The sequence below is a fragment of the Medicago truncatula genome, chromosome 2, assembly GCF_003473485.1.
Source record: "Medicago truncatula cultivar Jemalong A17 chromosome 2, MtrunA17r5.0-ANR, whole genome shotgun sequence".
Classification (NCBI taxonomy): domain Eukaryota; kingdom Viridiplantae; phylum Streptophyta; class Magnoliopsida; order Fabales; family Fabaceae; genus Medicago; species Medicago truncatula.
This window is the reverse complement of record NC_053043.1, coordinates 6,378,876-6,391,750: the sequence shown is the minus strand read 5'-3', so window position 1 is coordinate 6,391,750 and position 12,875 is coordinate 6,378,876. Positions and strand designations below refer to the sequence as shown.

At 30.8% G+C, this 12,875-nt stretch overlaps 1 protein-coding gene across 1 annotated transcript; it reads left to right on the top strand.

The window, feature by feature from the left end:
- The first annotated feature begins 3,029 nt into the window (after nucleotides 1–3,029).
- On the top strand, nucleotides 3,030–5,559 carry LOC11443852 (gibberellin 2-beta-dioxygenase). The gene is made up of 3 exons (XM_003593874.4): nucleotides 3,030–3,626; nucleotides 4,253–4,607; nucleotides 5,052–5,559. Exons 1-3 carry the CDS (start codon nucleotides 3,223–3,225, stop codon nucleotides 5,301–5,303), a joined length of 1,011 nt encoding a protein of 336 aa, XP_003593922.1. The 5' UTR covers nucleotides 3,030–3,222; the 3' UTR covers nucleotides 5,304–5,559.
- Nucleotides 5,560–12,875: the final 7,316 nt, after the last annotated feature.

Below are 12,875 nucleotides of genomic sequence, written 5' to 3'. Positions count from 1 at the left end.
AATCACAATTTTTTAGAAATTTGGGTAAGGGGTCAAAATTGGTGGATCTTCAAATATGAGGATCAATTTCATGAGTGGGTAAAAATAAGAGACCTTAAATTGTAATTAAATCATAAAAATGAATAATTTATGAAGTCAAAATTGGAGTTTATAGAGGATTTTCTTGTAATTTTATAGGTGTTGTTCATTCTACATCATCAATGCGTATGTACTGTTATTCAAAATATTAAAATTGAAACTATGGGGGAGAAACCAAAACTGAGTAATTTTAAAATAATATAACCAATTTCGTTAATGGGTTAAAATAAGAGGACCAAAATTATAATTAAGCCTGCTAAATTTTGACCTAAATGACACATGTAATTCATTTAAATTGGTTTTTTAATATATTTATCTATAAAAATATTTCCAAAAAGAATCAACCAATTTAATTTATTATTTTGGCATCCTATGTGGGTTCTTTAAACATTCTTGCTTGGATTTTAATATCATGTGGATATCAGTTTTTTGTGTCATTTGGAAGGAAATAAATGGAAGGATCTTTCAATATAGGAGTGATCTTATTCAAACTTAAATCAGATGACATGAATCTCTTTTAGCTTAACCAATGTCATGGGTTTAAATCGAGCTTTGGACATGCAACAAAGTTAAAACTTTTAGACAAAAATTTTCGTCCATTTGGATTCCACAAAAGTCGAGAGATTAGTCTTTACAGTTGCGTGCGGAGGATATCCAGTTTGCACAAATAAAATAATATATATTTTTAAATAATTCGTTTGATTAAATGATTTTTTAATTGGTTCATTTAATTAATCTATTTAATGATTATGACTTTTTAATTTTTATAATATTGATCAAAGTTAATTGATTTTTCAAAATTAATTACAATAGATTAAATAAGGGTTAATAGTGTTTTTCACCCCTGTAATATAGGTCATTTCTTGTTTTCGCCCCTATAAAATTTTCGGTTTGATTTGCATCATTGTATAACTTTTTTTTTTCTTCAGGAAAACATCCGTCCTCCATCCAACTCATCAAATGTGCATATGTGGCGCTTACTTGGCTTTTTTTAAAAATTTTATTTATTTTTAATTGTCCAGATTAGTTTTTTTTTTTAAATATTTGAAAATTAATTTTCAAAAATATAAAATATTCAGATTTTGTTCCAAAAAAAAATCAAATTAAAAAATGAGAAAAAACGATAAGGTTTTTTCAAAATTTGTTGTTTTTTTTTTTCTGAAATTCAAATATTAAAAAATTTGAAAAAATATTTTGTTTTTTTTCGAAATTAAATTTGTTTAAAGATTCTGGAGTTTAATTTTCAAAATTTTTTAAAAAAAAAGTCAGATTTTTTTTTTTCGAAAAAATATGGAAAATATTTATTTTTAAAAATCTGTATGCAATTTAGAAAAAATTCAGTTTTTTTTTCAAAAATTTTATTCCAGATTTTAAAAAAAAAAATTTGAAATTAAAATTTTAGAAAAAAAAATCAATTTTTTTACGAAATTTTTGAAATAAAAAAGTTCATTTTTTAAGCAAAAAATATGAAATTTGGAAAATATTTTTCGTAATAAAAAATTTCCTGAATTTTTTTATTTTGAAAAATTAATTTTCAAATTTTTTAAATTATTTTTATTTCTAAATTAATTTATATTATATTTTTTTTAAAAAAAAGGTACAAATGCCACGTGTACCCTTAAAAAAATAAAAAATAAAAATAATTATACAGTTAGCATGCCACGTTAGCTAATATGCACAGTCATATAGGGGAGGGGTGTTTTCCGAAAAAAAAAAGTTTTGCAAGGATGCAAATCAAATCAAAAATTTTATAGGGGCGAAAATAAAAAATGACCTATATTACTGGAGTGAAAAACACTATTAACCCATTAAATAATAAGGAATACATTATTAAACAGTTTAGATTTAAAAAAAAAAAAAAAAAAAAAAAACATTTTCATATCATTTTCCTACACCATAGGACAGTGGTTTATTTAGAGAAAAATGGTGCTCAAACTAGACTAGGTAAAGAGGAATATGTAAATTTGATGCGGCATACATTGGATTTGAACCCATCTACCGGGAATTGTTTTCACGTAACATTTTAGATTCTTAATTATTTCTATTTGATGATTTTTTTCCCCCTAATTTATTCCATTATATGTTAATTTTTCATATGAATTATAGTTTCGAAAGATAGTTTACCCAAAAACGTACAACTTATATGGTATCTTATCATATATAATAATTAGACGTTTATTCTTTGATGAAACAATTATTAATCAGATTTTATTTACCTTTCAACCGAACGACGAATTACTATAGCGTCATTTTTATAAGAATTATAGAGTTAACAAAAATAAAAATTAGACCTTCCATCTATATTAGTTGTAAATGAAATTTACATTTAAATTTTCATCCTCTTTGAAAATATAAGATGTTATTTTTGATCAAGTAATGATTACACAATTTTTTTACAAAAATTTATTTGTTTTGGATGTTTAACCAATGCTCTTGGAGCACTGGTTATCATTCTCTAAATTATATTAAGAGGAATGCTAACAACACTCTCTTTTGAGCACTCTTTTTAATATTCACTCTTTTATTGGAAAAAATTAATGTAGGACCTACACTTTGGAAATGGAACCTATATAAAGTGGTGGAACATACATTGATTTCATCCAGTAAAAAAGTGAGTACTCAAAAGAGAGTGTTGCTAACATTCCTCTTATATTAATGAATTATTTTAGATAGAATTGGAATTCCAATTCGGTTTTTCTAACCTGATCTATTTGTCCTAATTGAAGCTTATATGGTATACGTGCAAGTGTGAACAAATGTACATGTACATAGTTGTAGTTCTTTTAAGTTGCTTTCCTAAAGTAAAATACTAATATAAATATCGATTTTTCAAAAAGTGGTACAAAACCAATTCAACCAATGTGAATGTAAAGAAAAATATATTTTTCTTCACAAGGAAGAAAAATTCATTTCCACATAAATATCCTTCTCTCTCTCTCTTTATCTTAGCTCGATACTATAAATGTGTATGCCAAGGTGACAATGAGAGCCAGATGGGTCATCTATATAATTTGTAACGCCCCTCCCTTAACTTTCATGCATTACCATTTCTCCATTTAAACCACCCTTCATCTCTATTTTTCTTCTCCTTTCTTATATTTCTTTTATCTCTTCTTTTTTTCATCATACCCAAAAAACAAAACCATGGTTGTTTTGTCTAAGCCAACATTAAATAATTTCTTACTTGTCAAGTCATGCAAACCATCAACAACTTTGTTGAATGGTATTCCTGTCGTCGACCTTGCAGACCCGGAAGCAAAAACTCTTATAGTGAAGGCTTGTAAGGAATTTGGATTCTTCAAAGTGGTGAACCATGGTGTTCCTTTGGAATTTATGTCCAATTTGGAAAATGAAGCACTAAGGTTTTTCAAAAAACCACAGTCTGAGAAAGACAGAGCTGGTCCTCCTGATCCTTTTGGTTATGGAAGTAAGAGAATTGGTTCAAATGGTGATGTTGGTTGGGTTGAATATATCCTTCTTAATACTAACCCTGATGTTATCTCTAACAAGTCTCTTTCCTTTTACCGTGAAAATCGACAAAATCTAAGGTATTGTAATGTTATGTTTTCGTTCAAAACAGAGTCCCCTGTTTTTCCTTTTCAATTTTTTAACATTAGCACGGTCAATGTTGAGAAAACCGGAACCGTGATCGTACCGATGAGATTTTAAGTTTATGGTTTACTTGTTTCAATCATGGTTGAATCGAATGATTTTATTTTTTTTTTTGTCAAATAGCCTAGTGGTTCAAACTCGCACATTTTAAATGTGAAAAAGTCAGGTATCCGGGGTTCGAACCCGGCCCCTGCATCCACGGGGACGTTGAACCGAATGACTAATAAAGAATAAATTGTTGTTTAAAAAGTAAATTATTTAAAAATGAAAATTGTACTGGTTGAACCAACAGCCCGGACTGGCTGGTTGAACTGGCCGGTATAATTTTCACAACATGAACATAATGTATGTTAAGTTTTGGTTTAGAATTAATTTCAACCGGTTGGTCCATTTTTTACAACGTGGTATAATGTATGTTTGGTTCTGCCAGGACAAAAGTGAATCCATTATAAGGATGTTATCTATAACACAAGTGAATCCAAACATGTATAAATTACACATTTCTCTCATGTAAGTAATGTGTTTATAACTTTATTCAAAGCTAATTTTTGCTATTATGTAGGTCTGCTGTGGAAGATTATATTGCTGCAATGAAGAAAATGTGCTGTCTAGTGTTGGAATTAATGGCTGATGGGTTGGGGATTGAGCCAAAGAATGTGTTAAGCAGGTTATTGAAAGATGAGAAAAGTGATTCTTGTTTCAGAATTAACCATTACCCACCGTGCCCTGAGGTGCAACAAGCAGCATTGAATGGAAGGAATTTGCTTGGGTTTGGGGAGCATACAGACCCACAAGTCATTTCTGTCTTGAGATCTAATAGCACATCAGGACTGCAAATCTGTCTCACTGATGGAACTTGGGTTTCAGTTCCACCTGATCACACTTCTTTTTTCATCAATGTTGGTGATACTCTTCAGGTTCGTAGTTTTCGATATCGATTAGATATGTTGTTGATGCAAAATAGCTACTACATACTTTGTCGATAATAACTTATTCTTTTAACTTTTCTTTATTCACAAGACTCGAATTCAACACCTTTCTCAACATATACGAGTCATGTTACCGAGTGTCTTTAAGACACTGACTAATGTCGATCTTTTAAGTTATTTCAATTATTGAGACCATTCGATCAATTCAAAGACTAACATCAAACTTAATCAAGTTGCAAATCGTAGAGAATCTGAGTCTCTCGATTATTTTTCTCTTTTTAAATGTGGTGTTGACACTAGTGTCACTAAACTTTTTAGTACCAAAGAAGAAACATTCCCACATGTATTTAATTTTTGAAGTGGGGGTCTGTTTTCAATATGAAACATTCTAACTTGGTTATGTCATGTGTGTGTGGGTTGAAATTGATGCAGGTATTGACTAATGGTAGGTTTAAAAGTGTAAAGCATAGGGTTTTGGCTGACACAACAAAGTCAAGGTTGTCGATGATATACTTTGGAGGACCACCCTTGAGTGAAAAGATAGTGCCTTTACCTTCTTTAATGTTAAAAAAAGAAGAAAGTTTGTACAAAGAGTTCACGTGGTTGGAGTACAAGAAAGCAATGTACAATTCAAGGCTGGCTGATTATAGACTTGGGCCTTTTGAAAAATCTTATGGCAAATGAAGCAAATACCTCAAAATTAATTCTGAATGTTGGCACATGATATTTGGCCTTTCTTTTTGGGTGTACGCGTTTGGGATTCCAATAGTTGACTCTACTTTTTTGACATATATATATATTGAAAGTGAATAGGTTGTTTACTTTACTTCTAGTATGTTTATTCATTTATCTATCTATGCTATTTTTCTTCTTGTTTGATTGAAATGTAACAGTCACTATTACCCTCTTTATTGTTATTGCAATGAAAATCTAAGTTGTATCTTCTTGTGTTATACACATTTTATGCATTTCTTTGCATATTCAATTTCATTTTTTTGGATGTATTTTGAGCTGGTATAAGTATAGGGAATTTAAAAAGTTTAATTTAGTTAAAAAAAAATATAGTAGATTTGAGAATAAGATAAGATATTATATCCAAAGTTAGTGCTATGGAACATATATAGAAAGAACTAACATTTACTTGTAAATTGTGTTCATCATTGTTTCATAGAGTTAAAATTATCAATCATTATATCTGAAGTAAATTTTCCACAATTTCATTTTCAATATATGAACCATCATGTAATATCAGAGAAAAAAAATCAGCTACTTGTGTAGCTTTGATTTTATATTTTGCATATATAGCTGAAAATACTCCTTTACATATGAGTAATTTGAGTAATTTGTTCTATTTTAGCAAATATGTAAAATTCTTTTTGGATAGTCATTGGAGTGTATTTTGTCTACTTCCTTAGTATAAGAAGTCAAAGAGTAATAAATAGTTAAGGATATAATAACAAAAATAACATTAATGTTTCATCGGTATTGTAAAGTGACATACAATTTGAGACAATTTTTTTTTTCTAAAATGACATACAATTTGGGATGGAGAGAGTATAGTACAACGAGCTCAACCATCGATTTAAGATCAGAAGGTCCAAATCGGTTACAACATCCTATTGTAACCATGAAAAATCCAATTCCCATCTTCGACTGATAAAAATGTTTAATTGCTCAATCAAATAGACAAGATGAGTCTCCTTAATTATAAACTCACTATATAGTAACTTTTTAGTATGAAAAATATTTGGTGTTTATTATAAATCATGTTAAACTCTAACTAATTTAAGTTCAAGAATAGAATAATACATGTTTCATAGCAAAATGAATATATTATATTGAAGCGCTTTAGCATCATAAAGTGCAAAAGAGCAGCAATAAAATAAAAAAAGTAATCCACCCGTAGAGAAAACTAGAATAAAAAAATAACTCTCCAAACAAGAATTAGGTAAAACCAAAAGATGGAGTTAAAAAATGAGGAAGTTGGATATTACTAGAATCATTCTTATTTTCTTTATCAATAAGTCAGCCCAAGATTTAACAAGAGAGAATCAAAGTGATATTTATCGGCAGTTGGTTGAATTGTTTTAATATTTCGAAGATATTTTCGTTTGTATTTTCACATATTTACCATAAAGGTAACCACTGTGCTAATACAGTTGATTTTGGTTTTCATATTAATGGGATGGAATGGAATGATGGAAGTCCATTCCTGCAAATATTTGTGGGGCCTTTGGCATCAATGAGTTTTGTTTTTTGGAGTTTAGATTTTGCTAGTCATGTTTTCTGTTGCTTCTATTCTATTGCATTACACTTTTATCTTTTATGATGATTTTATTTTTAAAGTTTTTTTGATAAGATTTTTAACGAGACATTTGTATATATTGGATTGTTTATCTTGAGTTTTGGTCTAATCTCTCAAGCTAGTATAGATGTCAAGTCTGTCATGTGATGATTTTGCACTCTAATTATTTTTTCTTTAAAAAAAGGATCATCATAAATTATACATCTCCTTTTTTTCTTAATAATATAACAGTGTAATTGTAAGATTCAATTTTATAACGCCATTTGGATGCGATTTTATCATGGACGAAGCCAGAAATTATGCTTAGGAGGGACCATTTATGAAAAAAATAAATTTTCAAATGCACATACAAGCAATTTAATTAGAAATTATAAGATATTTCAAGGATATAAGAATGATGAGTACTTTGAAGATTGTTAGAGAATGAATAGACTAAAGTGATTTTTGAATAGCATGAAAGAAAATATGAAACAAATAAAATGTAAATGTAGGAGAATGAATTCCCAATAAAATCGCGAGTAGTAAATCGTTGACGTTGAATGAGAATGCGCAAACAAAATGACTCAAAATTTCTCAGCATAATTGCGATGAGGAATTTTAAATTGAAATTCTCGTTAAAGATTATGATTCATTTGTAAATTGCAGATAAAACCTCAAATTCCTTTTCACTTTTAAAGATCCGAGTTAAGAATTAGTACAATGAAATCTAAATAACTCATTATATAACATCATAAATATAATACACACTGATATATATTTTTAAAAAAAGTTTGAGAGGACCGTGACCTTTGTTGGTCCCTCTCCTAGCCTAATCCATGAATTTTATCAAAGATGTAACTAATGGGCGTGGTGTACTATTATGAGTGTAATCCCACTTCATTCTTGCTCTATATATATGTGAGGTGTCAATTGCATGGCTAGTTAGAAACAGAAACATATGCTACTTTAAGTTCTACAACTTTAGAAGAGTTCTGTTCCCGACAAGAATGTCATTGCTAAATGCTCATCTATGAAAAAGTGAATCTAAATTCGTTACAAAATATGATACTGTTCGCCATAAACGATAAGGATGGTTCATATTTTATGTATTATAATATTTTATCTAGATTTGGTAAAAAATATATATTTTATGAGAACTGATACACATATACACTTAGCTGGCAAACCCCCTTTGTACACCCCATATGTGGCATTTTTAATTAATTTTATTAAGGGTAATTTTGTCAATCCACCTTCACCTTCTCTCTTCTATCTGAACGTCATTTCTTCCTTCCATCCATTTAACTCTTTCTCTTCACTCCCCTTCACCGACCATAGTCAACACCACCGCCCACCACCTACGTCCTCCATATCAGCGTCTGTTCTCACCGTTAGATCTCACAATTGTCGTCTCTAGCCGTCTCATCCTCGGATCTGACCATCACCACCGTCGTCGGGTATCTCAAACACACCACCGAAACACATGCGACAACGACGGCCATGAACGCAGGCAGCGTCGACCCCGAAGGTTATGACCACTACACATGACAAAGGTGAGATAGAGAGCTTTGTGAGAGAGAATTGCAGAGAGATGAGCTGTGTGAGGAAAACAGTTGCAAATAGAGTCAGAGAGGTTTGAGGAGAAAGAAAAGGGGAAGTGGTGATGACGACGGCGACGGCGGCGGTGTGGCGACGGAAAGTGTGGGCGATGGAGAGAAGAGAAGAGAGAGTGGGTTGCTGTGTTGGGAGGGAGAGCGCCAGATTTGCAGAGGAAGAGAGAGAGTTGTGTTGGTTTTCTTTTTAATTAATAAATAATTGTATAATTGCCACATAAGGAGTGTATATGGATGGTACAAGGAAAAAGGATGTTTATGTATAATTATTCATATTTTATCTTGAATTAGAGCTATTTTGTGAAAAGTTAAAGATAGAAGGCTTCTTTTAAATGAAGAAAGAATCGGAAGATGTATGAGTTCTTCTGATGTTTATTTGTGGCAAATGTATAGAAGTCTCGTAATCAATTTCGCATATTATGAGAAATTGTGAAGATATTAAGGAGTTTTAGTCCAAAGTTATAAAATAAGAACATCAAAGTAAGTTATTTAATCTCGACCCTTTTACTTGAATTGAATGAAATTTTTTTTTTTTGAAGGAAATGAATTGAATGAAATTTGATATGCAAGGGTATTGAAAATCTACCATTCGGACTGGTCTATTTTCTTTGGAGTTATGATGTGGGCTCTTTTGAAATGATATAAATATGCTCATATTTTCTGATATAGGAGATAAACTTTGGAATTTGGTAAACAATCACACTCGTGATATTGTGGTCAAATTACAGCCCAAGGCATCTAGAGAAATCAATGATGCACATCGAAACATAATTACATCCATCCTCCTCCTAGACGCCTCAAACTCAACGTTGATGAATCACACTTTACAAGCGGTTGAAGTTCGACTTGTGGTGGGTTAATTCGTGATCAACATGGTAAATTTGTATAGGGTGTTATGCGTAAAATTAACTCTTCAAATTGCAAATGAAATATGGACAATTCTTTTTGGTCTTCAGCTTCTTTAATCCCAGCCACTTGCAACATGTCTTAATTGAATCTAATTTCAAAGTCGTAGTGGATACGATTCAATGTGATTATATCAATATTTCTTATTAGTAACATGTACTTGCAAACATCCTTTACATTCTCTAGACTCCTAATATAAACCTTGAGTTACATCATATTGATTGAGACGAGAATATATAAATGTGCAGATTTGTTTGCACATTGAGCTCTTCTACTTCATTTAACTTAAATGTGCATACTTTGAATTTGTATTGTATCATCAATTTGAATAAATGAATATCGTTTATTTTTGTCAATATATATTGATGCAATATATTATTTTTATAGGCAATAGCCTACATTTCTTTTGGGGGGACAATAGACAATACTTGAAAAATGTTATACCTATGACTTTAGAGAACATGTTTTTGTCGGTTAGATGCTATATTTTTAACTATTTCTATATAAAATGTTGTGGTATATGACTTTTTTTTTTTTTTTTTACCAACGTTGTAGTGTGACTTTATTCTTCTAATAATTAAGAAAAATCTATCTTCAATTAGTATTTTCAATACTAACTAAGTGGACAAGAATACCATTGCATCAATAGAAAAATACATTAACCAAGTCACAACTACTCTAAAATGATTCCTTCAAAAAACTACTCTAAAATGCTGAATGTTGATATAAGTAAGATTTCAAAAGGTACATTTTTTTTTTTACACAAAAAAGTTACAAATTTTTCATACAGTAATCAATACCACTATGTCATCATATAGAAACAGAAATTCATCAACTTTTAGGGGTCCTCATTTCAATGCAAGTGTTTCATTTAGCTTACATATCTTACTTTGAAAATATCATAATACTGTATGCTTGGATAATATTTAGATACTACACCTATGTACTATGTTTCCTCTTATATACTTCTTGGTGGGGCTTTAACCATCTTCTCATATTATAAAGGCCAATATACCAAGCGTAAGTGATAAGTCCACAAGTGATAGATAGTTGAGATGTCATTCACCATAAAAGTTATGGTTCTGCATTCTGGTATCTTGTTTGGCCAAATTTGCACCATATGTGCCCACGACCACGAGGACATCATAAACTATGTCGACAATTAAACTAGACAGGATAAGATACTGATTTAAGACCTGGGCTATGTTTAGATATTTTGATATGAATCAAATATAAAACGAATAAATGGAGCTGAATATATAATAGAATAAAAAATTATACGGTTTTGGCAAATTTTAATCATTATGTTATATATTTTGATTTAATCAAATAATAAAGAGGTGTAATATTAGAAGAAGAAACCCTAGAATGCATGCAAATAAGAGGATGGAAATTTTTATTTTGAATACCTGATAGGTATGGTATGAATCTAATTGACATTGTAGAAATGAATATTAATCTGGAACAATTGGTGGGTAATTATATTCAAAGATAAATGTATCGTAGGGTTGTTTCCTGATCACACAATAAGGTTAGGCACTATTTACTTTTGATGAGAGTCCAATTATGTCCGACCAAATGATTCCACCACAAAGTACAGGAAAGGTAAGAAGTTGATTTCTTTGTCTGCAATTTTATAGGTATACATGATCCAAGAACAAAATGAGTGAAAGATGTGCACGGGGGTTTGAAAGTATGTATAACTTTTTATCATTACTTAGCCAAGTTCATTGAACTCTAATGAGAAACAGTTTTGTGCAGTTAGATATTGTTTACATTCACATAGTCAATAAATTGGCGGAGCAGTTCAAATATTTTTAAATTGGCTTAAATATGTATTTCATCTTGCAATTAGTGGTCGTTTAAAAATTGGTCCCTATAATCGTTAATCCTTACAAATTAGTCCTGCATTATTTAATCATTTAAAATTTCTCGTCCTTTGACTTAGTTAAGGACTGCCACGTCATTAATTTAATGATGTGATACTGCTGATTAGCAAAACGACGTGGGAATAGACAAATTTACCTCCTTTGTCTTCTTCAAAACGTGAACCCCTCCTCTTCTCTTCTCTTCTCTGCAACTGATTCCCTTCTTCTTCTTACTCTTCCATTCTTCTTCATATTTCTTAACCGAAGCAAACTCATTCAGTATCACTTCTCGACCTGAAGAATCCGTCGCTAATTCAAATCCTTCTTTCACCGACGGCGTCGCCACCAAAGATATTCACATCGATCCTTTCACCCTGGTTTAGCTTCTTATTAATTATGTCATGTGTTCTTCTCTGCTATGAATTCAATTTCTTGTTGGGGTTCTGAAATTGAGAATGGGTATATTGCTGAATCAGATTTTAAAAATAAAAGTCAATGCTTAAAAATAAGACTATAAACAAGCTATAAATCAGACCTAGGTCTTGAAATTTTTTATGAGATTACTCTGAGTCCTATAAAACATAGTTCGACCTAACATATTCTCACTCTTACTATGGACTAATCCGAAAGGGAACATTAAATTTGTGTTTGAAGGATTTTTGCACGACGTTTATGCATTCCCACTTTCGAAAACATAAGTGTTGAAATGCATAAAGATTCTTTTTGGAAGAAAACTAACTTGTTGACAAATTCATACTAAAGTAAAGTGATTATTTGAAGAACTTCTAGTGGAATGTTTTTTTGATGACCTTTCTAATTGTACTTTTTATCATCCAATTAATGTTTATCATCTTTTAGGTATAATTCATACTTAAATGAACTCTTGCAAGTTTGTTTTTATTTTTTAGAGGTGAATACTTGCAAGTTACCTTGTAATTGAAAGCAATGGTAGTTGTATGTTGGAACCTGATGCTTGTCCTTGGACTACATAATTTAAACATACTTTTATAGCATCCAGAACCACAGGTGTGAATAGTAATGTTTGAGGAACCATTCCTTAACAGCCATAGATAGTTAGGGAATTGTTAGGGGTAAAGAGGACAGTTGGATATTCGAATTTGGGGTCAAATATCCGGCTACAGTGTAAAGAGACTCTGAAAATCAAATGTATGGATGATCACGGACAGCTTCATTCATGTATTCACATGTCAATATAAGCTTTCGAATCTAAATAAAAGGCATCATCATTAATCCAATACTTCATGTATTCACATGCCTTGGACTATAATTAAGTTCCATTGTAAGCGTAAATAGTAACACGTCCAGGCATTCCTTATCTTTTTACTAAGTGAACAGTCAAAGGCTTTTTTTACTGTTTATGAAGGTACGTATGCTGCATAAGATGCTGCCAATTTGCATATGCTCTCTGAATCCATCATCACTCTAGAGGTAGAGTGGTAGACTGGTTTGTACATTGGTATAACTTCATAAAATACAACAGTTTTTTTTTTTACTGTGTTTGGAGAGATTCTTTTCCTACCCCAGGTTTTAAAAATACCTCACGTGTTAGGAAGTATACCACCGG

Excerpts from the sequence above, each read along its gene's own strand:
- LOC11443852 (XM_003593874.4), top strand. The coding sequence starts at position 3,223 with ATGGTTGTTTTGTCTAAGCCAACATTAAATAATTTCTTACTTGTCAAG. Across the intron at positions 3,627-4,252 it reads GAAAATCGACAAAATCTAAG|GTCTGCTGTGGAAGATTATA; the intron begins GTATTGTAATGT and ends GCTATTATGTAG. Across the intron at positions 4,608-5,051 it reads ATGTTGGTGATACTCTTCAG|GTATTGACTAATGGTAGGTT; the intron begins GTTCGTAGTTTT and ends AAATTGATGCAG.